General features: G+C 40.3%; 1 protein-coding gene across 5 annotated transcripts in view; it reads left to right on the top strand.

Annotated features, from left to right (window-relative positions):
* Cep97 (centrosomal protein 97kDa) overlaps window positions 1-27,510 on the top strand; it is a 153,795-nt gene that overhangs the window by 8,863 nt on the left and 117,422 nt on the right. For 4 of the 5 annotated variants that reach the window (XM_071668204.1, XM_071668202.1, XM_071668203.1 and 1 more), the window contains exons 3-5: window positions 15,325-15,485; window positions 23,006-23,164; window positions 23,387-23,488. In XM_071668204.1, the coding sequence (XP_071524305.1) occupies window positions 15,325-15,485; window positions 23,006-23,164; window positions 23,387-23,488 (422 nt within the window). The remainder of the gene's footprint in view (window positions 1-15,324; window positions 15,486-23,005; window positions 23,165-23,386; window positions 23,489-27,510) is intronic. The other variant, XM_071668201.1, reaches the window with a different exon arrangement.

Below are 27,510 nucleotides of genomic sequence, written 5' to 3'. Positions count from 1 at the left end.
ATGGACTTGATTGCTTGAATGGAGAAACATATTAACACCCTTGTGCACCATGAGGCAAATGTTTTCTAAGTTTCTAGTTTCATCCAGTTTGCACCTGATGTGACTGTCACATCACTCAAAAGAAAAAGAATCTGAAATTAAGTAATTCTTATTGACGTGAAACCATAGTGGATGAATCTTTGGAGCCTGCTCTTTCATGGTAATCCAACTCAGTTGAGCTTTATGGCAACCCAACATAGCACATGTTATAAGTGAATCAGATATACATCCCAGTAACCATGCTGGAAGCTGTTGTGCTCTAAATATTTTTTCTTATTCCTCCCACATAACTGCTGCCCTTCATTGTGCTGTTATATTCACCAGTAGAATAGTTTGTAAAGTGTTTATAAAGTGAATATTAGTGTATGTTATATTTCACTAATTCAGACTTGTAATCATCATTTGTGTGTGATTCGTTGTTGTGTATCGCAATAAATGCCCCTCTGTGCACACGGTAACTGTCTCATCCTTCTGTAAAAGTGATGCAAAGTGTTGTTTTAAATGATTATGTTGTTATATTTCAAGATATTTAGGCTCATATAACTATGCATCATATTTGTTCAACCCTGTTTCAATACCCCACTACATGCGTGCAAGTGGCCAGTTTCTGGCCATTCCTTTGGGTGATGATGAACTTAATGCCGTAGCACGGTATAAATCAAACTCTGAGTAAGAAATTTATGACCCTGAATCTGATGGTGGTGAGATGTGCCTGAGTCCATTTTGCGGGCTTCTGGTTACTCAGCTGGGAGATGCAGGGATATGCAGGGCAGACAAGCAGCACCGTGCAACATGACTTTTCCCTTGCTGCCTCTTCTCCCCAGCCAGGGCCAAGTAGTGCACAGCAATTGCAACAGGTGCAATTGTCTACTCCCTAGACCATCTTTGCTGCCTACCATACCATACTCTGTGCAACTCTCTCAGACATCTAACATCACACCAAAAGGTAAGATTGTTATGAAATATGGTTTTATTATATCGATTAAAACTAAAAGGAGTATATTGTTGTAACTATGGTTTTATTGTGTTGGTATAGTATTAAAAAGAGTATATTATTGTAAACCTTGTTACATTCCAGTATATTGTTTGATAGTGCTCTATGTCGGGATAGATATTTTTTTTGAAATCTCTTACAGCCAAACTGCACATACTAACAAAATTCTTAAACTGCCATAACATACCTAGACACTTATACTAACCAGTGAAATGATAGAAAGTAAAAGAATGTAAAAGTAATGGCCAAAACTAAGAAGAGAGTGAACAGTTTTGGAAAAATTTCTTGAGAAGAGTGGGAGGTGGGTTGATTAGAAAGGGTAGTGAGTGGTGGGATGAAGAAGTAAGATTATTAGTGAAAGAGAAGAGAGAGGCATTTGGACGATTTTTGCAGGGAAAAAATGCAATTGAGTGGGAGATGTATAAAAGAAAGAGACAGGAGGTCAAGAGAAAGGTGCAAGAGGTGAAAAAAAGGGCAAATGAGAGTTGGGGTGAGAGAGTATCATTAAATTTTAGGGAGAATAAAAAGATGTTCTGGAAGGAGGTAAATAAAGTGCGTAAGACAAGGGAGCAAATGGGAACTTCAGTGAAGGGCTCAAATGGGGAGGTGATAACAAGTAGTGGTGATGTGAGAAGGAGATGGAGTGAGTATTTTGAAGGTTTGTTGAATGTGTTTGATGATAGAGTGGCAGATATAGGGTGTTTTGGTCGAGGTGGTGTGCAAAGTGAGAGGGTTAGGGAAAATGATTTGGTAAACAGAGAAGAGGTAGTGAAAGCTTTGCGGAAGATGAAAGCCGGCAAGGCAGCAGGTTTGGATGGTATTGCAGTGGAATTTATTAAAAAAAGGGGTGACTGTATTGTTGACTGGTTGGTAAGGTTATTTAATGTATGTATGACTCATGTATGATTGGTTCTCAGTGAATGTTGGTTTGCGGCAGGGGTGTGTGATGTCTCCATGGTTGTTTAATTTGTTTATGGATGGGGTTGTTAGGGAGGTAAATGCAAGAGTCTTGGAAAGAGGGGCAAGTATGAAGTCTGTTGGGGATGAGAGAGCTTGGGAAGTGAGTCAGTTGTTGTTCGCTGATGATACAGCGCTGGTGGCGGATTCATGTGAGAAACTGCAGAAGCTGGTGACGGAGTTTGGTAAAGTGTGTGGAAGAAGAAAGTTAAGAGTAAATGTGAATAAGAGCAAGGTTATTAGGTACAGTAGGGTTGAGGGTCAAGTCAATTGGGAGGTGAGTTTGAATGGAGAAAAACTGGAGGAAGTGAAGTGTTTTAGATATCTGGGAGTGGATCTGTCAGCGGATGGAACCATGGAAGCGGAAGTGGATCATAGGGTGGGGGAGGGGGCGAAAATTTTGGGAGCCTTGAAAAATGTGTGGAAGTCGAGAACATTATCCCGGAAAGCAAAAATGGGTATGTTTGAAGGAATAGTAGTTCCAACAATGTTGTATGGTTGCGAGGCGTGGGCTATGGATAGAGTTGTGCGCAGGAGGATGGATGTGCTGGAAATGAGATGTTTGAGGACAATGTGTGGTGTGAGGTGGTTTGATCGAGTAAGTAACGTAAGGGTAAGAGAGATGTGTGGAAATAAAAAGAGCGTGGTTGAGAGAGCAGAAGAGGGTGTTTTGAAATGGTTTGGGCACATGGAGAGAATGAGTGAGGAAAGATTGACCAAGAGGATATATGTGTCGGAGGTGGAGGGAACGAGGAGAAGAGGGAGACCAAATTGGAGGTGGAAAGATGGAGTGAAAAAGATTTTGTGTGATCGGGGCCTGAACATGCAGGAGGGTGAAAGGAGGGCAAGGAATAGAGTGAATTGGAGCGATGTGGTATACAGGGGTTGACGTGCTGTCAGTGGATTGAATCAAGGCATGTGAAGCGTCCGGGGTAAACCATGGAAAGCTGTGTAGGTATGTATATTTGCGTGTGTGGACGTGTGTATATACATGTGTATGGGGGTGGGTTGGGCCATTTCTTTCGTCTGTTTCCTTGCGCTACCTCGCAAACGCGGGAGACAGCGACAAAGTATAAAAAAAAAAAAAAAAAAAAAAATGACTCATGGTGAGGTGCCTGAGGATTGGCGGAATGCGTGCATAGTGCCATTGTACAAAGGCAAAGGGGATAAGAGTGAGTGCTCAAATTACAGAGGTATAAGTTTCTTGAGTATTCCTGGTAAATTTTATGGGAGGGTATTGATTGAGAGGGTGAAGGCATGTACAGAGCATCAGATTGGGGAAGAGCAGTGTGGTTTCAGAAGTGGTAGAGGATGTGTGGATCAGGTGTTTGCTTTGAAGAATGTATGTGAGAAATACTTAGAAAAGCAAATGGATTTGTATGTAGCATTTATGGATCTGGAGAAGGCATATGATAGAGTTGATAGAGATGCTCTGTGGAAGGTATTAAGAATATATGGTGTGGGAGGCAAGTTGTTAGAAGCAGTGAAAAGTTTTTATCGAGGATGTAAGGCATGTGTACGTGTAGGAAGAGAGGAAAGTGATTGGTTCTCAGTGAATGTAGGTTTGCAGCAGGGGTGTGTGATGTCTCCATGGTTGTTTAATTTGTTTATGGATGGGGTTGTTAGGGAGGTAAATGCAAGAGTTTTGGAAAGAGGGGCAAGTATGAAGTCTGTTGGGGATGAGAGAGCTTGGGAAGTGAGTCAGTTGTTGTTCGCTGATGATACAGCTCTGGTGGCTGATTCATGTGAGAAACTGCAGAAGCTGGTGACTGAGTTTGGTAAAGTGTGTGGAGGAAGAAAGTTAAGAGTAAATGTGAATAAGAGCAAGGTTATTAGGGACAGTAGGGTTGAGGGTCAAGTCAATTGGGAGGTTAGTTTGAATGGAGAAAAACTGGAGGAAGTGAAGTGTTTTAGATATCTGGGAGTGGATCTGGCAGCGGATGGAACCATGGAAGTGGAAGTGGATCATAGGGTGGGGGAGGGGGCGAAAATTCTGGGGGCCTTGAAGAATGTGTGGAAGTCGAGAACATTATCTCGGAAAGCAAAAATGGGTATGTTTGAAGAAATAGTGGTTCCAACAATGTTGTATGGTTGCGAGGCGTGGGCTATGGATAGAGTTGTGCGCAGGAGGATGGATGTGCTGGAAATGAGATGTTTGAGGACAATGTGTGGTGTGAAGTGGTTTGATCGAGTGAGTAACGTAAGGGTAAGAGAGATGTGTGAAATAAAAAGAGCGTGGTTGAGAGAGCAGAAGAGGGTGTTTTGAAGTGGTTTGGGCACATGGAGAGAATGAGTGAGGAAAGATTGACCAAGAGGATATATGTGTCGGAGGTGGAGGGAACGAGGAGAAGAGGGAGACCAAATTGGAGGTGGAAAGATGGAGTGAAAAAGATTTTGTGTGATCGGGGCCTGAACATGCAGGAGGGTGAAAGGAGGGCAAGAAATAGAGTGAATTGGAGCGATGTGGTATACCGGGGTTGACGTGCTGTCAGTGGATTGAATCAAGGCATGTGAAGCGTCTGGGGTAAACCATGGAAAGCTGTGTAGGTATGTATATTTGCGTGTGTGGACATATGTATATACATGTGTATGGGGGGGGGTTGGGCCATTTCTTTCGTCTGTTTCCTTGCGCTACCTTGCAAACGCGGGAGACAGCGACAAAGTATAATAAAAAATAAAAATAAAAAAAAAAAAAAATATATATATATATATATATATATATATATATATATATATATATATATATATATATATATATATATATAAAGATATATATAGAGATGCTCTGTGGAAGGTATTAAGAATATATGGTGTGGGAGGCAAGTTGTTAGAAGCAGTGAAAAGTTTTTATCGAGGATGTAAGGCATGTGTACGTGTAGGAAGAGAGGAAAGTGATTGGTTCTCAGTGAATGTAGGTTTGTGGCACGGGTGTGTGATGTCTCCATGGTTGTTTAATTTGTTTATGGATGGGGTTGTTAGGGAGGTGAATGCAAGAGTTTTGGAAAGAGGGGCAAGTATGAAGTCTGTTGGGGATGAGAGAGCTTGGGAAGTGAGTCAGTTGTTGTTCGCTGATGATACAGCGCTGGTGGCTGATTCATGTGAGAAACTGCAGAAGCTGGTGACTGAGTTTGGTAAAGTGTGTGAAAGAAGAAAGTTAAGAGTAAATGTGAATAAGAGCAAGGTTATTAGGTACAGTAGGGTTGAGGGTCAAGTCAATTGGGAGGTGAGTTTGAATGGAGAAAAACTGGAGGAAGTAAAGTGTTTTAGATATCTGGGAGTGGATCTGGCAGCGGATGGAACCATGGAAGCGGAAGTGGATCATAGGATGGGGGAGGGGGCGAAAATTCTGGGAGCCTTGAAGAATGTGTGGAAGTCGAGAACATTATCTCGGAAAGCAAAAATGGGTATGTTTGAAGGAATAGTGGTTCCAACAATGTTGTATAGTTGCGAGGTGTGAGCTATGGATAGAGTGGTGCGCAGGAGGATGGATGTGCTGGAAATGAGATGTTTGAGGACAGTGTGTGGTGTGAGGTGGTTTGATCGAGTAAGTAACATAAGGGTAAGAGAGATGTGTGGAAATAAAAAGAGCGTGGTTGAGAGAGCAGAAGAGGGTGTTTTGAAATGGTTTGGGCACATGGAGAGAATGAGTGAGGAAAGATTGACCAAGAGGATATATGTGTCGGAGGTGGAGGGAACGAGGAGAAGAGGGAGACCAAATTGGAGGTGGAAAGATGGAGTGAAAAAGATTTTGTGTGATCGGGGCCTGAACATGCAGGAGGGTGAAAGGAGGGCAAGGAATAGAGTGAATTGGAGCGATGTGGTATACCGGGGTTGACGTGCTGTCAGTGGATTGAATCAGGGCATGTGAAGCGTCTGGGGTAAACCATGGAAAGCTGTGTAGGTATGTATATTTGCGTGTGTGGACGTATGTATATACATGTGTATAGGGGTGGGTTGGGCCATTTCTTTCGTCTGTTTCCTTGCGCTACCTCGCAAACGCGGGAGACAGTGACAAAGGAAAAAAAAAATATATATATATATATATATATATATATATATATATATATATATATATATATATATATATATATATATATATATATATATTTTCTTTCGTCTGTTTCCTTGCGCTACCTCGCAAACGTGGGAGACAGCGACAAAGTATAATAAATAAATATAAAATAAAAATATATATATATCCCTGGAGATAGGGGAGAAAGAATACTTCCCATGCATTCCTCATGTGTCGTAAAAGGCGACTAAAGGGGACGGGAGCGGGGGGGCTGGAAGCCCTCCTCTCCTTGTATTTTAACTTTCTAAAAGGGGAAACAGAAGAAGGAGTCACGCGGGGAGTGCTCATCCTCCTCGAAGGCTCAGATTGGGGTGTCTAAATGTGTGTGGATGTAACCAAGATGAGAAAAAAAGAGAGATAGGTAGTATGTTTGAGGAAAGGAACCTGGATGTTTTGGCTCTGGGTGAAATGAAGCTCAAGGGTAAAGGGGAAGAGTGGTTTGGGAATGTCTTGGGAGTAAAGTCAGGGGTTAGTGAGAGGACAAGAGCAAGGAAAGGAGTAGCACTACTCCTGAAACAGGAGTGGTGGGAGTATGTGATAGAGTGTAAGAAAGTAAACTCTAGATTGATATAGGTAAAACTGAAAGTGGATGGAGCTCTAGAGATGGGTGATTATTGGTGCATATGCGCCTGGGCATGAGAAGAAAGATCATGAGAGGCAAGTGTTTTGGGAGCAGCTGAGTGAGTGTGTTAGTAGTTTTGATGCATGAGACCGGGTTATAGTGATGGGTGATTTGAATGCAAAGGTGAGTAATGTGGCAGTTGAGGGAATAATTGGTGTACATGGGTGTTCAGTGTTGTAAATGGAAATGGTGAAGAGCTTGTAGCTTTATGTGCTGAAAAAGGACTGGTGATTGGGAATACCTGGTTTAAAAAGTGAAATTGGAAAAAATGTAGCTTAGACATTGAAGCTTATTGATACAGTGGTTAAATTGATGAGAACTGCTATTGACGTTTGTGTAAATAAATTATACATTTCCCTTTTCCATAGCCAGAGGTTGAACCATTATGTGACATTCATTTTTTCATTTTATTTCAAGCTAGAAGTTTCAGTTTTCTAAATTGTTTCTTACATTTTTCATATGTATTTATATGTATATGTGTGTGTGTGTGTGTATATGTGCGTATGTATGTGTATGTATGTGTATATGTATATATATATATATATTATCCCTGGGGATAGGGGTGAAAGAATACTTCCCATGCATTCCTCGTGTGTCGTAGAAGGCGACTAGAGGGGACGGGAGCGGGGGGCCAGAAATCCTCCCCTCGTATTTTTTAACTTTCTAAAATGGGAAACAGAAGAAGGAGTCACGCGGGGAGTGCTCGTCCTCCTCGAAGGCTCAGACTGGGGTGTCTAAATGTGTGTGGATGTAACCAAGATGTGAAAAAAGGAGAGATAGGTAGTATGTTTGAGGAAAGGAACCTGGATGTTTTAGCTCTGAGTGAAACGAAGCTCAAGGGTAAAGGGGAAGAGTGGTTTAGGAATGTCTTGGGAGCAAAGTCAGGGGTTACTGAGAGGACAAGAGCAAGGGAAGGAGTAGCAATACTCCTGAAACAGGAGTTGTGGGAGTATGTGATAGAATGTAAGAAAGTAAATTCTCGATTAATATGGGTAAAACTGAAAGTTGATGGAGAGATGGGTGATTATTGGTGCATATACACCTGGGCATGAGAGGAAAGATCATGAGAGGCAAGTGTTTTGGGAGCAGCTGAATGAGTGTGTTAGTGGTTTTGATGCACGAGACCGGGTTATAGTGATGGGTGATTTGAATGCAAAGATGAGTAATGTGGCAGTTGAGGGAATAATTGGTATACATGGAGTGTTCAGTGTTGTAAATGGAAATGGTGAAGAGCTTGTAGATTTATGTGCTGAAAAAGGACTGGTGATTGGGAATACCTGGTTTAAAAAGCGAAATATACATAAGTATACATATGTAAGTAGGAGAGATGGCCAGAGAGCATTATTGGATTACGTGTTAATTGACAGGCGCACGAAAGAGAGACTTTTGGATGTTAATGTGCTGAGAGGTGCAACTGGAGGGATGTCTGATCATTATCTTGTGGAGGCTAAGGTGAAGATTTGTATGGGTTTTCAGAAAAGAAGAGTGAATGTTGGGGTGAAGAGGGTGGTGAGAGTAAGTGAGCTTGGGAAGGAGACTTGTGTGAGGAAGTACCAGGAGAAACTGAGTACAGAATGGAAAAAGGTGAGAACAATGGAAGTAAGGGGAGTGGGGGAGGAATGGGATGTATTTAGGGAATCAGTGATGGATTGCACAAAAGATGCTTGTGGCATGAGAAGAGTGGGAGGTGGGTTGATTAGAAAGGGTAGTGAGTGGTGGGATGAAGTAAGATTATTAGTGAAAGAGAAGAGAGAGGCATTTGGATGATTTTTGCAGGGAAAAAATGCAATTGAGTGGGAGATGTATAAAAGAAAGAGACAGGAGGTCAAGAGAAAGGTGCAAGAGGTGAAAAAGAGGGCAAATGAGAGTTGGGGTGAGAGAGTATCATTGAATTTTAGGGAGAATAAAAAGATGTTCTGGAAGGAGGTAAATAAAGTGCGTAAGACAAGGGAGCAAATGGGAACTTCAGTGAAGGGCGCAAATGGGGAGGTGATAACAAGTGGTGGTGATGTGAGGAGATGGAGTGAGTATTTTGAAGGTTTGTTGAATGTGTTTGATGATAGAGTGGCAGATATAGGGTGTTTTGGTCGAGATGGTTGATGATAGAGTGGCAGATATAGGGTGTTTTGGTCGAGGTGGTGTTCAAAGTGAGAGGGTTAGGGAAAATGATTTGGTAAACAGAGAAGAGATAGTAAAAGCTTTGCGGAAGATGAAAGCCGGCAAGGCAGCAGGTTTGGATGGTATTGCAGTGGAATTTATTAAAAAAGGGGGTAACTGTATTATTGACTGGTTGGTAAGGTTATTTAATGTATGTATGACTCATGGTGAGGTGCCTGAGGATTGGCGGAATGCGTGCATAGTGCCATTGTACAAAGGCAAAGGGGATAAGAGTGAGTGCTCAAATTACAGACGTATAAGTTTCTTGAGTATTCCTGGTAAATTATATGGGAGGGTATTGATTTAGAGGGGTGAAGGCATGTACAGAGCATCAGATTGGGGAAGAGCAGTGTGGTTTCAGAAGTGGTAGAGGATGTTTGGATCAGGTGTTTGCTTTGAAGAATGTATGTGAGAAATACTTAGAAAAGCAAATGGATTTGTATGTAGCATTTATGGATCTGGAGAAGGCATATGATAGAGTTGATAGAGATGCTCTGTGGAAGGTATTAAGAATATATGGTGTGGGAGGCAAGTTGTTAGAAGCAGTGAAAAGTTTTTATCGAGGATGTAAGGCATGTGTACGTGTAGGAAGAGAGGAAAGTGATTGGTTCTCAGTGAATGTAGGTTTGCGGCAGGGGTGTGTGATGTCTCCATGGTTGTTTAATTTGTTTATGGATGGGGTTGTTAGGGAGGTAAATGCAAGGGTTTTGGAAAGAAGGGCAAGTATGAAGTCTGTTGTGGATGAGAGAGCTGGGGAAGTGAGTCAGTTGTTGTTCACTGATGATACAGCGCTGGTGGCTGATTCATGTGAGAAACTGCAGAAGCTGGTGACTGAGTTTGGTAAAGGGTGTGAAAGAAGAAAGTTAAGAGTAAATGTGAATAAGAGCAAGGTTATTAGGTACAGTAGGGTTGAGGGTCAAGTCAATTGGGAGGTAAGTTTGAATGGAGAAAAACTGGAGGAAGTAAAGTGTTTTAGATATCTGGGAGTGGATCTGGCAGCGGATGGAACCATGGAAGTGGAAGTGGATCATAGGGTGGGGGAGGGGGCGAAAATCCTGGGAGCCTTGAAGAATGTGTGGAAGTCGAGAACATTATCTCGGAAAGCAAAAATGGATATGTTTGAAGGAATAGTGGTTCCAACAATGTTGTATGGTTGCGAGGCGTGGGCTATGGATAGAGTTGTGCGCAGGAGGATGGATGTGCTGGAAATGAGATGTTTGAGGACAATGTGTGGTGTGAGGTGGTTTGATCGAGTAAGTAACGTAAGGGTAAGAGAGATGTGTGGAAATAAAAAGAGCATGGTTGAGAGAGCAGAAGAGGGTGTTTTGAAATGGTTTGGGCACATGGAGAGAATGAGTGAGGAAAGATTGACCAAGAGGATATATGTGTCGGAGGTGGAGGGAACGAGGAGAAGAGGGAGACCAAATTGGAGGTGGAAAGATGGAGTGAAAAAGATTTTGTGTGATCGGGGCCTGAACATGCAGGAGGGTGAAAGGAGGGCAAGGAATAGAGTGAATTGGAGCGATGTGGTATACCGCGGTTGACGTGCTGTCAGTGGATTGAATCAGGGCATGTGAAGCGTCTGGGGTAAACCATGGAAAGCTGTGTAGGTATGTATATTTGCGTGTGTGGACGTGTATGTATATACATGTGTATGGGGGTGGGTTGGGCCATTTCTTTCGTCTGTTTCCTTGTGCTCCTCGCAAATGCGGGAGACAGCGACAAAAAAATAAAAAAAGTTTGTTGAGTATTCCCGGTAAATTATATGGGAGGGTATTGATTGAGAGGGTGAAGGCATGTACAGAGCATCAGATTGGGGAAGAGCAGTGTGGTTTCAGAAGTGGTAGAGGATGTGTGGATCAGGTGTTTGCTTTGAAGGATGTCTGTGAGAAATACTTCGAAAAGCAAATGGATTTGTATGTAGCATTTATGGATCTGGAGAAGGCATATGATAGAGTTGATAGAGATGCTCTGTGGAAGGTATTAAGAATATATGGTGTGGGAGGCAAGTTGTTAGAAGCAGTGAAAAGTTTTTATCGAGTATGTAAGGCATGTGTACGTGTAGGAAGAGAGGAAAGTGATTGGTTCTCAGTGAATGTAGGTTTGCGGCAGGGGTGTGTGATGTCTCCATGGCTATTTAATTTGTTTATGGATGGGGTTGTTAGGGAGGTAAATACAAGAGTTTTGGAAAGAGGGGCAAGTATGAAGTCTGTTGTGGATGAGAGAGCTTGGGAAGTGAGTCAGTTGTTGTTCGCTGATAATACAGCGCTGGTGGCTGATTCGTGTGAGAAACTGCAGAAGCTGGTGACTGAGTTTGGTAAAGTGTGTGAAAGAAGAAAGCTGAGAGTAAATGTGAATAAGAGCAAGGTTATTAGGTACATTAGGGTTGAGGGACAAGTCAGTTGGGAGGTAAGTTTGAATAGAGAAAAACTGGAGGAAGTGAAGTGTTTTAGATATCTGGGAGTGGATTTGGCAGTGGATGGAACCATGGAAGTGGAAGTGAATCATAGGGTGGGGGAGGGGGCGAAAGTTCTGGGAGTGTTGAAGAATGTTTGGAAGTCGAGAACACTACCTCGGAAAACAAAAATGGGTATGTTTGAAGGAATAGTGGTTCCAACAATGTTATATGGTTGCAAGGCGTGGGCTATAGATAGAGTTGTGCGCAGGAGGGTGGATGTGCTGGAAATGAGATGTTTGAGGACAATATGTGGTGTGAGGTGGTTTGATCAAGTTAGTAATAATAGGGCAAGAGAGATATGTGGTAATAAAAAGAGTGTGGTTGAGAGAGCAGAAGAGGGTGTTTTGAAATGGTTTGGTCACATGGAGAGAATGAGTGAGGAAAGATTGACCAAGAGGATATATGTTTCAGAGGTGGAGGGAACGAGGAGAAGTGGGAGTCCAAATTGGAGGTGGAAAGATGGAGTGAAAAAGATTTTGAGTGATCGGGGCCTGAACATGCAGGAGGGTGAAAGGCGTGCAAGGAATAGAGTGAATTGGAACGATGTGGTATACCAGGGTCGATGTGCTGTCAGTGGATTGAACCTGGGCATGTGAAGCGTCTGGTGTAAACCATGGAAAGTCCTGTGGGGCCTGAGTGTGAACGAATGTGGCCTATGTTGTCTTTTCCTAGTGCTACCTCGCACACATGAGGGGGAGAGGGGGTTGTTATTTCATGTGTGGTGGGGTGGTGATGGGAATGAATAAAGGCAGACAATATGAATTATGTACATGTGTATATATGTATATGTCTGTGTGTGTATATATATGTATACTTTGAGATGTATAGGTATGTATATTTGCGTGTGTGGACGTGTATGTATATACATGTGTATGTGGATGGGTTGGGCCATTCTTTCATCTGTTTCCTTGCGCTACCTCGCAGATGTGGGAGACTGCGACAAAGCAAAATAAACAAAAATAAATATATATATATGGAGGTGGAAAGATGGAGTGAAAAAGATTTTGAGTGATTGGGGCCTGAACATGCAGGAGGGTGAAAGGTGTGCAAGGAATAGAGTGAATTGGAACGATGTGGTATACTGGGGTCGACTTGCTGTCAATGGATTGAACCAGGGCATGTGAACTGTCTGGGATAAACCATGGAAAGTTCTGTAGGGCCTGGATGTGGAAAGGGAGCTGTGGTTTCGGTGCATTATTACATGACAGCTAGAGACTGAGTGTGAACAAATGTGGCCTTTGTTGTCTTTTCCTAGCACTACCTCGCGCACATGAGGTGGGGAGAGGGTTGTTATTCCATGTGTGGCGGGGTGGCGATGGGAGTGAATAAGGGCAGACTATGAATTATGTACATGTGTATATATGTATATGTCTGTGTGTGTGTATATATATATATATATATATGTATACGTTGAGATGTATAGGTATGTATATGTGCGTGTGTGGACGTGTATGTATATACATGTGTACGTGGGTGGGTTGGGCCATTCTTTCATCTGTTTCCTTGCGCTACCTCGCTAACGCAGGAGACAGCGACAAAGCAAAATAAATAAATAGAATAGATATTTGTCATCCTTAGTATTACTCATATCCTATTCAATTTCTGATTTCATCAGTGTGAAGCTTAAAAATGCCTGTTGCATGGGTATTTTACTAGCTGAAACACCAGAGAATGATGCTACAGGAAAATGATCTGAGTATTAAGCTAAAATACAGTGAATGTCTCCAAACACAGAAAAGGAAGCATTCAAGATGCTCCACTGAGGGAAGATGTAATAAGAACAAAATAAGTTGGCTAAACTTACTTGTATCTCTAAATAATTGAGCATAAATCAAAAGTATGGTATGAAACAGGATGATACCACCTAAAACAGTTAATTCAAAATTCAAGAGAATTTCTATAGTAAACTTAGGAGCAAAAGCAAATGTAATACGAATAAAAGCGTGTGCATTAGTTAGGGATAAGCATTACAATATTGAGTATGGAGTAATTAGGGGAAAATGGAAACATTTAAAACACAGTAAGTCTAGAAATAGAGTTCCACAAAAGGCAAGTTGTGTAATGACACAAAACACAAACTTAGAGTTGGTATGTAAATTCCATCATTACTCACTTTTTGTATCAGAAAAGGATAAATCTCACATACTTGTGTTGTCTTAAGAAAATGGAATGGAGTTAACTGTAAGGAAATGAGTAATTTCACTGAATAAAGTTGGCTAAGGCATGCCACAAATGGGCTGCTTGACAGGGCCACATACATTTGTGACAAATGAGTAATGTTCATCATGGCATCATTGGCTGGATGGGGATGCTTATTCTGGGATGGGAAGTTCATGTGGCATGAAGGTGGTTCCATCCTTACTAAAGCTCTGCCTACACACAGGAGATTTAGGCAGGAGATAGGGCACAGCCTACAGAATCCAGCAAAAATGACAGGTCATGTGTCACCAGACAGACAGGATTCTGTTTTAGTTGGCCAGGCAGCAATGACTGGAATGTCTATGTATTTTCTAACCTTTGAGTTGTTTGCCATCACTTCGTGGGATGCTGAGGTTGCAGAGAAGCAGTGACAGGGTGCTGTTGAGCCATTTGTAACTGCTGACATAGTCAAGATGGGACTCCTAGAATGTTGTGACCCCATGCTTCTAACACACACTATGTGAGACATTGTTCTGGGACAAGCACGTGTGATCCACATAGGACACACCAACCTGAGATAGTATAGGATGAAATTCCAAAGACTTGTAGATCACATGGATTTGCTTTGCCCCTCTCCCTCCCCCCAAAGAAAAAAGTATTTTTTATGCTAGGTTGGGTTAGGTTTGGTCAGATCAGATTAGATTAGGTCATGTTTTTGTTCAGCAAGCATTACATTAGGTTATGTTAACATATCAGTGTGGAAGCTTTCAGAGCCATTCATGTAAGGTTCCATGTTATGAGTACATACATACAGGAGCCAGTAGCAATGTTTGTTGGTGATGGTGGTGGTGTTGGTTTGTAGTGTTGGTAATGAAGAAATAGAAATATAGTTTTGTGGGAAGACAAATTACTTAGAAGTAAACAAGCCCCAATTTCCTGATCATTTGTAGGAGCTGTTTAGTTTTTCAAAATGATGTTGGTAGTGGTGGTTAGTATTGTTTGTGGTAATGATGATAGTGGTTAGAAATTATGGTGGTGGTTGATAATGATGATAGAGGTGGGTAATTATGATGATGCTAATAGTGGTAAGGTGGCAGTGGTAGAGGTGCTTGTGGTGTTGGTGGTAGAGGCCACTCTTTAAAGAATTTTCATGATTGTATTCTAAGTGCACTTCCACTTTTGCAATTTTTTTTAGAAAAAATGTGTGGCTTGTAAGTTAGTAAATATGGTATTATTTCTGTTAAGATTTTTAAACTTCCATGGACTCAACAACTTTAATTGAAATGCATATTTGGTTATAAATTGTTAGTCATTGGGAAAGCAGGGTTTATGTGATGTATCTTTATGATAAGGAAACTTCTTGTGGAACATATCCCTTTTGTAACCCAGAGGCAGGTGGTAAATCATTCTCGTGATAACCATTATTAATAACAAAAGAAAAAAATACAGATCCATGGAACGTAAAAAGTTGGTCTGGTAGCAACACATCCTGACAGAACACAATCCTAGTGAATAGTGAGATCTGATAGGCTTGGGGTAAGGAAACCAATGATGTCATCCTGGTGGTAGTAGCTGACTGACCAAGGCTGAACCCAAATTGAGGGAGCCACCTCAGTCATAATGACATAACAAAGGGTAAGTGAATTTTAGTGCTTCCTGACCTGAAATAATGAGGATTGAAAGGTTGTGACCTATGTATTCTCAGAGAATATGTCTCATGTTTGTAGGATAGATTGCTGAAGGGAGAAAGAGATTTGTGAATTATTTAACATGGACTGATTCTTTAATTGATTATTTTTATTGAGGAGTTTAGAACTTATACATTAATTGTTACTTAAGTCTTGGACTGAAGCCTTTTAACTAGAGTTGATTAAATGTTTTACCAGCAGTTGTGAATGACTCCGAAGTTGTGCTTGACCTCTGTGGCAGAAGGCTAAAAAGATTGGAAAAAGCTCCAGCCAACCAAGCCTATGCTACAGCCCTCGTGTTAGACAACAATTGTTTGCAAAATTTAGCAAATCTTGACAGCTATGGTGAACTGGAAAGGGTAAGGACTATTTTCCTGTAAATGCAAAGTTTCTACTTATCTTTATTCCAGAATGAAGCTGTTCTTTATGTGCTAAGTTAGTTCAAAGTGTATACATTTTACTGTATATTTGTGGGATTGCAATATCCTTAGTTTTGTGTATTTCACTGGATAACATAACAAACATTACAGTACTAGGCCAGGTACCACAGGATTTGCTTTTGCATTTCTTATTATTGGTTACATATCATTTATTGGAGTTTTTGTCATATTTCCCATTTTTTTATGATTAACTTATGTAATTAGCATGATTAAATGTGGATCATCATTAATTTGTCAGTTACTGCCACAGAATGTAATCCTTCTGGTATGTTTTACTAGAGGTCATTATTATTTTTTTTTTTTTTTTTTATTATACTTTGTCGCTGTCTCCTGCGTTTGCGAGGTAGCGCAAGGAAACAGACGAAAGAAATGGCCCAACCCCCCCCATACACATGTATATACGTATGTCCACACACGCAAATATACAAACCTACACAGCTTTCCATGGTTTACCCCAGACGCTTCACATGCCTTGATTCAATCCACTGACAGCACGTCAACCCCGGTATACCACATCGCTTCAATTCACTCTATTCCTTGCCCTCCTTTCACCCTCCTGCATGTTCAGGCCCCGATCACACAAAATCTTTTTCACTCCATCTTTCCACCTACAATTTGGTCTCCCTCTTCTCCTTGTTCCCTCCACCTCCGACACATATATCCTCTTGGTCAATCTTTCCTCACTCATCCTCTCCATATGCCCAAACCACTTCAAAACACCCTCTTCTGCTCTCTCAACCACGCTCTTTTTATTTCCACACATCTCTCTTACCCTTACGTTACTTACTCGATCAAACCACCTCACACCACACATTGTCCTCAAACATCTCATTTCCAGCACATCCATCCTCCTGCGCACAACTCTATCCATAGCCCACACCTCGCAACCATACAACATTGTTGGAACCACTATTCCTTCAAACATACCCATTTTTGCTTTCCGAGATAATGTTCTCGACTTCCACACATTCTTCAAGGCCCCCAGGATTTTCGCCCCCTCCCCCACCCTATGATCCACTTCCGCGTCCATGGTTCCATCCGCTGCCAGATCCACTCCCAGATATCTAAAACACTTCACTTCCTCCAGTTTTTCTCCATTCAAACTCACCTCCCAATTGACTTGACCCTCAACCCTACTGTACCTAATAACCTTGCTCTTATTCACATTTACTCTTAACTTTCTTCTTCCACACACTTTTCCAAACTCAGTCACCAGCTTCTGCAGTTTCTCACATGAATCAGCCACCAGCGCTGTATCATCAGCGAACAACAACTGACTCACTTCCCAGGCTCTCTCATCCCCAACAGACTTCATACTTGCCCCTCTTTCCAAAACTCTTGCATTTACCTCCCTAACAACCCCATCCATAAACAAATTAAACAACCATGGAGACATCACACACCCCTGCCGCAAACCTACATTCACTGAGAACCAATCACTTTCCTCTCTTCCTACACGTACACATGCCTTACATCCTCGATAAAAACTTTTCACTGCTTCTAACAACTTTCCTCCCACACCATATATTCTTAATACCTTCCACAGAGCATCTCTATCAACTCTATCATATGCCTTCTCCAGATCCATAAATGCTACATACAAATCCATTTGCTTTTCTTTCTAGAGGTCATGTGTAGATATAAAGTTATTTAATGTCATGGCCTTTATTGTCAGTAGAAGAGTTTGAATTCTTTGAATGTCACTGAGAATTTGAAAAGAAAAACAATATTATGCTGTATTTGGTTTTGTCATGCACTCATTGATTGCACATATATAAGCAGCTCTTATTAGACATGGGCTTATCTTTTATCTGTCATTTTTTCTTCTGTCTGTATATCTAGTTGTCTCTGACTCCCATTCCCTCCAGAAACTCCCATCACTGGGGTGGCCACAGCAGAAGTCACCATTTGCACTGTCCGTACATGCCTCCCTTGTATAAACCACTCCATGCATTCTTCCACCACTTCTCTTACTCATTTTGTTATTATTTTGTAAGCAATTTTACTGAAAGTTACTGTTGTAGACCTTTAGCTTGGTAATGCACCTTTGTCAGTGGCAACTGAGTTTTCTAGGCTGACAATTCTCTTCTTTCATATGAGACTCAGATTTTTTTCCATAGAATCACCCTTTATCACTTTGTTAGTACTTGAAATTTCATATTCCTGTGAATGGGTTAGATTACACAATCTTTATGTAATTTTTCAATTCACCAGTTATTTTTCTTCTGTTTTTCTTGTTTGTTTTCCTCTTTATCACCCCTTGCTACTTGTCTGTTAACAGCCTGTTTTTGTCATGCAATCATTAATAGCACATATACAAGTAGCTGTTACTAGAAGTGAGCTTATGTTTTGTCTGTCATGTTTTTCTTATGTCTGTCTATCTGTATCTCTGACAGCTGTTCTGTCCAGAAACTCCCATCAGTTGGGTGGCCATGGTAAAAGTCACCACTTACACTGTCCTTACATGCCTCCCTTGCATACACCATTCTGTACATTCTTCCACCGTTTTTCTTCTTTCATTTTGTTGATAGATTTTGGATAGTATTTTGTTATCAATTATACTGAAAGTTTCTGTGACAGACCTTTAGCTTGGTAATGCACCTATGAAACCCATTTCACTTCGTCCTTCCACCTCCTTCTCAGTCTTCTTTTTCTCATTGCTCCCTACATTTCTGATCTATATCTTCTTAGTCAGTCTATAGTCAGCCTATCTTCACTCATGCTCTCCATATGATGAAACCATTTCAGTATGCCTTGGTCTCGTCTCTCAGTTATACTGCACAGTCACCCATCTCTCTTATCCTATCATTCTTTATATGGTCAACCCTTCTTGCTCCACATACTGTCCTCAGACATTTGATTTCCAGCATGTCCACACTCTTCCATTATTTTGCTTATGGGGCCCAAGACTTGCACCCATACAGTACTTTTGGGACTACTTATCCTTCTCAAATACCCATCTTTGCCTTAATAGACAGTGAGCATTCCTTCCATACACTCCTCAATGCATCTGGGACCTGTGCCTTCTCTTCTACTCTATGAATTTCTTCAACTCCCTTAGTTCCATCTGCTTCCATTTCCACTCCCAGCTACATAAAGCACTCTACTTCCTCTAGGTCTTTTCCATTCAGTCTCATACACAAACACACCTGCCTTGCACCCTTGTTAAACCTCATTACCTTACTTTCATTTGCAGTAATTGCACCCTTGTTAAACCTCTACCTTTCATTCACATTAACTTTCATTTTTCTCTTTTCATGCACTCTCCCTTACTCAGACACCAGCTTCTGCAATTTTCCTTTTGAATCTGCTACCAGAGCTATTTGCTCTGGGAAAAAAAGAAAAAGAGAAGAAACAGGTGAACTTCCCAGGCATCCCCCTTCTAGCATACTGTGGATCTTCTCTCTCCATGACCCATGCACTGAGCTTTCTCACCACCCCATCCATAAACAGTTTAACAGACTTGGTGACATCACACACACTATTTTTTTTTCTGTTGGAGGCTCCAGTCATGGACAAAAGTTCACATCAAGGCCAGTCCTTAACTGAAATATAGAGAGGATTATGAAAGGAGAAAAAAGAAGAAACAAGGAAAAGCATTTATGAGTTTTGGAGGATGTGAAAAACTGATCTTTTAAAATGTGCCAGGTCATAGGTATTGGGAAAGACATGATAAGCTAGAGAGTTCCAAAGCTGCAAGGTGTAGAGAAAGAAACTCTTTGGATAAAATTTCCTAACTTCGTCCAGTAGTTTTTCCACATCATATATTTGGATCATCTTTCACAAAGCATATCTGTCAACCCTGTCATGCTTTCTTCAGATCCATAATTTCCACATAAAAATGCCTCTTGTTCTAAGTACATCCATTCCATGCTTTTTGTGGGGTTATAATCAGCAAAAACCTTGCACAAAGAGAAACCACACAAAGCAAACTAATAGATATACATAGAAAAATGTATATGTGCAACAACTTTGTTGTCAGCACTGGTGGATACTTCTGTTACCTTCATGTTATTTACTTTCTGACATTGAATAAACATATTTAGCCATCCTTTACTTGCTTGAAATGGCTCTGGCTCAGTTTTAGTCTTGTTTACTTAAATGCTCATAAATCTTCAGAGCTTCAGACCTGAGCTGAAAGTCACTAAGTTTTGAATTTTCTGTACATTCTTCTTTGTATTGTGGATTATAGATTCACTTGAGTAGGAATCACACCCAAGTGATGATGCTCCCTCACCAGCATCAGCATGGCATAACATTTCTAGCTTCATTTCTAAGGTCAGAGAGGTTCCCTTTAGTTTTACTCCTGGTTCTTGGGTAAGAGAATGTTGCTGGACATTTGGATGCCATATTGACAAACACAAACAGCAGGTTGCAGAAAAATAACATTAGCAAGTGTGCACATGAGAAGCTAGAGAGTTCCAAAGCTGCAAAGTGTAGAGAAAGAAACTCTTTGGATAAAAATTTCTTACTGCGTCTAGTAGTTTTTCCACATCATATGTTTGGATCATCTTCCACAAAGCATATCTGTCAACTCTGTCACATGCTTTCTTCAGATCCATTATTGTCACATAAAAATGCCTCTCTTGTTCTAAGTACATCCATCCCATGCTTTTTGTGGGGCTCATGCTCTGCGAAAACTTTGCGCAAAGAGAAACCACATATAGCAAACCAATAGATATACAGAAAAAAATTTATATTTGCATCAACTTTGTTGTCATCACTTGTCGATTCTCCTGTTACCTTCATGTTCTTTAGTTTCTGACATTGAATAAACTTATATAGCCATCCTTTACTTGCTTGAAATGGCTCTGGCTCAGTTTTAGTCTTGTTTACATAAATGCTCATACATCTTCAGAGCTTTAGACATGAGCTGAAAGTCATTGAGACTTCTTTTCTTCTTTGTCTCATTCTCTATGTATGACAAGAGCATTTTCTCTATTTTTTCATAACTGGATTTCTAATCCTTGTGATTATCTTGGCAGACAGTGGAATAGAGTTGACCACAGTCTTTTGAATTTTCTGTGCATTCTTCTTTGTGTTGTGGATTATAGATTCACTTGAGTTGGAATCACACTCAGGCGATAATGCTCCCTCACCAGTGTCACCATGGCGTAACATTTCTAGCTTCATTTCTAAGGTCAGAGAAGTTCCATTTCATTTTGTTCCTGGTTCATGGACAAGAAAAGATATTGCTAGACATTTGGATGCCACATTGACAAACACAAACAGCAGGTTGCAGAAAAATAACATTAGCAAGTGTACACAAATCACATAAGTTGCACAGAACCACACCCAGTGGTGATAACAGCAAGACTGACCCATTGGCAGGAACATGGTGTGTTCCACTCAGGATCCATGCTTACTCCACTTGCCAACCCTCACTGAAGATTTAATGCACTCTCTATCATATTGATGCTCCCTCACTAGCGTCAGCACATTGTAAGATTTCTAGATTCATTGTTAAGGTCAGAGAAGTTCTCTTCTATTATGTGCTGGTTCTAGGGTTGGAGATATTGGATGTTCAGTTGCCATATTAAAAAACACAGACATAGTGGGATGCATAAGATTAACATTAGCAGGTACACCCAAATTGCACCAGAAGTACAGATTCACACACAATAGTGGTAACTGTGAGAATGACCCGCTGGCAGTAGCATGGTATGCTCTACCCAGGGCCCATGCTCACTCTACCCAACACCCTTACTGAAGTGATGGCACACTTTTTGCTTCACACACCTGCATGGTAGCAAATTTTGACTGCATAAAACGAGGACTGATAGAAGGAAATTTCTAGCATAATAGAGAAATCTCATGTGGTGGTCCCACACAGAGCAAAGACAGGGTGTATATGTCATGCATTATCTTCAAAAAAACACCTAGTCCTCACATCCTCTGTCACTCCTGACACCACATTGCGTCTTCCCAGTCTGATGCTCTGTTCATGCCATCACCCACTCAGTCACCACTATCCCATACATTTTAAAAGATATACTCACCAGACTTTAGAGCTCAATACGGTAATTTGGGCATTCACATTTATCCATATGGTGTTTTGATTAAAGGGTATTCTGCTTGTCGTCATGCACATTGCCATGGGGTATGTAAAGTCCTGACAAATAATACTGTCACTCTCTTGAGAAAGTCACCTCTAATCCCATCTGCTCCACAGCTGCTTTCCCACACTCCTTTCTAATCATTGAACCATTTGCCATGACTCCCAGCCTCCTCACTTCACATCACTCAAACTTTATTACACCTCTTCTTTGCTTTTTACCAATTTCCAGTCTGCTCCCATCACTTTGCTCCAGTTTGTTTTCATGTTCTCTTCACACTATTCAATCCTTTAAAAATGTTATTTTATTATACTTGAAGTTTCGTAATAGACTTTCTCATTATTACCCATCGCTGTCGTATAGGGGTTTTAACAGTTGATGGTTATCTTATTCTGTTTTGACTTAATGTGTTGGGGAGTACCATAAATTTATTGTATTTTTTTTGGTGTGTAGAAATTAGTGTTTATTTATAGATTGACAATGAATTCATGATGTGTACATAATCTTCATTTGTGCTGTTACTAGTGTCTTCATGAAGCCCTCATATATCATTTATAGATGAGCTATAGTGTTGTTTGATGCAGATATTTATTGGAGTTATACTATAATTACCTTATTACTGCACTCAATTTTTAGGAACGCATCTTGGGTGTTACTTAAGATATCTTTATATACTTGATGCTTTTCCTGCCTTAACAAGGTAGGAATAGGAAAAGACTATTGAGTGTTCAGGGAAAAATCCCTGCTTAGTTCTGTCTATTCCATCGTTTAGAAAGTGATGATACAGGAAGTGGAGACTTCTAGCTTGCTTGCTCCTGCCCCTCATAGTTAACTTCTTTGATCTTAGGAGATTCAAGGGTGATATTCTTTTTCCTCATTTACCAGGGTTAAGTTAAGAACAGTATGATTATTGTTATGACAGTTTTATTAGGTTTTATAGTATTTTTTCAAGTAGTCAAGTATGCAGTTGTTTCTTTGACAGTACTCAATTCATTATTCTTTATATTCATGAATTATTTTTCCTTATGTACTGTTTTCCTCAAATTTGATCTGAAAATGAGTATTTAGATAAGTTAGTAGGTAGCAAATAAAGATAATAAACAGTCCAGATTTTAAAATCAGAAGTTAAAGGTACGCTGCTTGAAATTTTGTCATTCATCATACATGATATGCTCGATTATGGAATGGTATGATTTTAAGGAAAGGCAATTCTCGGGTAACTTCAGCATGAATACAAAAAAATTTGATTTTAGGCTTTTTTTTTGTTGAAGTTTGATCTCACAATGTAACTCTATCACAGAATTGTCATAACAGTTCAGACTTTTTGCCTGAAAGGTTGTAGTTTTAGCAGTTAATGTGATGTGCTACTTTTTTATTCAACAGCTCTCCATCGCCAATAACCAGCTTGTGCGGATGTATTGGTTTGCTCGCATGTACTCATTGCGGGTGCTTAACCTCCCAAATAATAATATAGTTCAGGTTGAAGGTCTGAGAGAACTCATCCATCTTGTGCATTTGAATTTAGCTGGTAACAAGTTAAAGGTAAATTTATTTTATGTTAGTATGTTTTACCTGGCTATTTGTAATAAGGTAGATAAGTACTGTTTGCTCATGTATACTTATTTCATTAGTTACAGTTTGCAGTGAATGTAAAACTTCTGTCTTTAGAGATGATGCTATTATTGATCAACAGTTTTACTTTGAACACGACATCTAGAATGAAATGGGTATAGTAACCTTATGTGTTTTTTCACATTCACACAGACCATAGAGGGGCTAAGTTATAACAAAACGCTGGAGCACCTCAACCTTTCAGGAAACTATATATCCCATGTTAATGATCTCTCTATCTTGAAGAATCTCAAGGTTAGTTCACAATTGTTCATGTAATCAGATCTTGACCTCAGTACTCTCTCTTTTTTTTTAATATAAATGATAGAATACCATTTTGCAATATTCATTTGACAGCAGAAGAACTGTTACAGAAGTAGTGATTGATATTTGTAGATGACAGTATCCCACAAAACCCATATCTCTATGACCAGCCATGATGAAAGGTAATATAGTTTCCACGGAATAGAAATTCATACTATCTTAACAAGTGGTCACTCCTTCAATGATCATCCAATGAGCACTTGCCAAGCACAGTCCCAGTTAGCTTGAATCTGTTAGTCATGTCATATATATGGTTTCCCAACCATGAGTTGATCTTGTAGATAGTATAGCAGCTTGTAGAAAACAGACTGTCATGTCAGTTTGATCTTACTTTCTAACTCATTTTTATTTCATCTTGAAGTAGCCAATTTTAGTCTTTGAATATATATAGAAAGTCCAATTAGGCTCTTCTTTATTTACAGTAGTGTTCAAGCTGTCAGAATTGAAGAATTTACTTTATTTTAGAAAGGAACTGTTTCATTTCACAGATATATCAGACTATACTGGCATCTCGGATTTAACAAGGTTTTTAGTCCTTTTATTCCTTACAAGCTTCACAGGCTTTGACTTCTACCATCTTTACTTGTGAAAGTGATGGTATTTCAATAGCAGTTTGGTATTTTCTGTTTATGATTCGTGAGTTCAAGTTTAACTTGGTTATATTACTCTTGTGACTTCATTAGTTTTGGCTCAACATCACAGTGAAGCTGTGTTACAAGAAGCCCAGCATAAAGATTTTGAGATATTTATAGAATTAGATTAGGATGTTGCATTCAATATATGATGTGTATAAACTTTGGCTAGTATAGACATTTGATATAAGCAGATGTAACAAGGCCCATAGCCTAATCCTCCTAAATGATGCCAGGCTCAAATGTACTGTTGAAAAGTACCTGCAACTTCAAACAACTTGAGGAGTGTCTGATCATTACTTGGTGAAGGTATGGGTGAAGATTTATCGAGGCTTTCAGAAAAGGGAAAATGATATGGATGAGAAGAGAGTGGTGAAAGTGAGTGAGCATGGCAAAAAGGCTTGTGTGAAGAGATTCAAGGAGAGACTAAGTGTAGAATGGCTAAATGTGAGAGTGAATGAAGCTAATAGAGTGGGTGAGAATGGGAGGTATTAAGGGAAGCAGTGCTGGCATGTGTGAGAGAAGTGTGTGGCATGCAGAAGGTGGGATGTGGGCTTGTGAATGAGGGTAGTGAGTGGTGGGATGATGAAGTTAAGTTGCAAGAAAAGAGAGGCTTATGACCATTACTTGCAGGGAACTAGTGCAAGTGGTTGGGAGATGTAACACAGAAAGTGGCAGGGGTTCAAGAGAAAGGTTCATCTTTCTCATACATATTCATCTTACTACCACACTTTTCTCTTGCCCTGCCATTTCTTATTTGATCAACCATCCTCACACCACCTATTGCCCTCAAACATCTCATTTCCAACACATCTACCCTCTTCGTTACATTTTTGCATAAGGCCCATGCCTTGCATCCATACAGCATTGATGGGACTCCTTTATCATCAAACATATTTATCTTTGCCCGTAAAGACAATGACCTCTCATTCCACACATTTTTTAGTGTGCCCAGGACCTTTACCCCCTCACCCATCCTGTACTCACTTCATCTCCCATAGTTCCCTTCCATGCCATATCCACTCCAAGGTATCTAAAATACTCTTGTTCCTCAAAGTTCTCTCTGTTCAAACTTGCATTCCAAATTACTTGTCTCTTCTGAAACTCACACTCCAAATTACTTGTCTTTCTTTACTGTTAAAACTAATAACCTTGGTTTTATTCACAAGTGTACCCTTAACTTTCTTTTACACGCTCTCCAAAGCTCATACAACAGCATCTGCAGTTTGTCATTCGAATCTGCCACCAGTATCATGTCAGCAGCAAACAACAACTGACTCACCTCTTATGTTAGTTAGCTGTTCCTTTCATAGCAAGGTAGTACGAAGAACAGACAAAGATTGGCCTCATTTGCCTGCATCCACTTTCTTACTACCCATTTATCTATCTATATCTCTGGCACCTGTTCCAACTGGAACTCCCTCAAGGGGATGGCCATGGCAATCGAGTCTCCAAAAATAGAGAACTTCAGTGCTGCTTCTTAGCCTTTAGTGCCTCACCCTTAACAGGCCACTGGCAGAGAGCAACTCTAGCACAGTGTTTGCTGAGGCTCCTACTTAATTTTCCTACTGACTATTGCCTAATGCTCCTTCCAACTACTTCTGCTTAATTTTTCTACCTAATGCTTTTGCCTAAATGTTCCTGCTTCCTACTTCTATCTATTGCTCATACCATTCTGCCAAAAGGCAGGGCTATCGCTTCAAACATACCCATCTTTGATGTAGCAGATTCTGCCCTTTCTTTCCACATGGTCTGTAATGCACCAAAGATCATAGGCCCCTCTTCACTACAGCCTTCATAGTTCCATCCACTGCCACATCTGCCCTGGATACCTAAAGCACTCCAGGTCCTCCTCACTTAATTTTACTCTCAGATTATGTTTTTTCACACTCCTTGGTGCACCTCATTACCTTATTTTTGTTGATATATGCTATCAAAAAACTTGAAAAGCTCTGGAATTGTTGTCCAGGAAAGGAAATCTGCAGAAACCCATGGTTTAAAGTGCCCCTATGAACTCTCATAATTTGAAAGATGTTTTGAGTTTTGGGTGGGGCTGCCATGTTCGCTGGTATCAGATAGAAGTATGGACACAGGCTCACACTTGTGGGCATATCATTGGTACGAAATTGATGGTTCCTTGGTCATTCCTTTCTCTCATTTTTCTGTGGCTTGATGTAGGGGGTCCACTTTTTGGTGGGACATTGCAATATCTGTGCTGTGGAATTTAAAGAGAGTTCATACCTTTCCCAGCCTCTTCCGGAGACAGTGGATTTTTTCTTTAGCAGCACTGGAAAAAAAGGTTATTAAAGCTTTTTTTTTTCCTGCACCGGGTTTGCAGTTTTTTTTGGGAGTTCCCATGCTGGGGCTTAGGTCTTTTGTTATTTGAGATGATAATGGGATCATCTACTTTTAAGTGGGTCCTTTCATTAAGAGTGAATCCTCAAATGGAAATTTATCACAGAGGCCAACATCATCTTAGCACTTTGTTTTTACCAGTTTTTGAGTCAGAGGCGTTAGTGCCACAACCTAGGTGCAGAATGTTTAGACTCATATCATCTTTTTCATCCAGTAAAGATCCTCAACAACCTGTTAATTGAACTGACTAGTTTTCAAAACTATAGCCCAGAGATTGTGAAACACCTCTTGTGGAAGAGGCTGATTACCAGTTTGCCATCTCACATGTGAGATATCTCAGACTCTCTTAGTGATTTATCACCACTGAAGAGGAATACAGCATCAAATTTTGTGATATGGTAACTTCATGTTTGGAGTGTTTCTTTTATTCTCAGATCTAAGAAGAAGTTTTGGGAAACTCTTTTTAAGAAATGATCTTTTACATGATGTTTGCACTTCCATTCACATTCAGTACCATGTGGTTTGGTAATAATTTTTAACTTTTTGAGGAAATATATGATTACATCAGTATGCTTAGAGTTTAGACTTTCCCATGACAAGAATGAAACTAGATTAGTGATTTCAGGGACCGTATTTACATAATCCACCCATGAAAAATTGGGAATGGAGTTATTGGTGATATATAAATAGGTGGAAAAAATATTTCTTTACTGTAAGCAGAGCTCTTTGACCATCTATTTAGTTTCTTCTCACTTCCTTCCTCTATTTTCTTTACAAAAAGCCATTTCTTGATACTGGATAGTAATAGTCCCAAAGCACAGTCCTAATGTGGTAGGTTTCTAAGCACACCTTCACCTTTGCTCTGTGATGTTATAGATCTGTTTGATCATTGAATCATTTGGATGAGCAATTGTCAGTTTTGTATGTTTAGTTAACAGTAAAGCAGGGAAATTGTCATGGTTATGC

The sequence above is a fragment of the Panulirus ornatus genome, chromosome 12 (assembly GCF_036320965.1).
Source record: "Panulirus ornatus isolate Po-2019 chromosome 12, ASM3632096v1, whole genome shotgun sequence".
Taxonomy (NCBI): domain Eukaryota; kingdom Metazoa; phylum Arthropoda; class Malacostraca; order Decapoda; family Palinuridae; genus Panulirus; species Panulirus ornatus.
The sequence above is the reverse complement of the archived record's forward strand: the minus strand, read 5'-3'. Positions and strand labels throughout refer to the sequence as shown.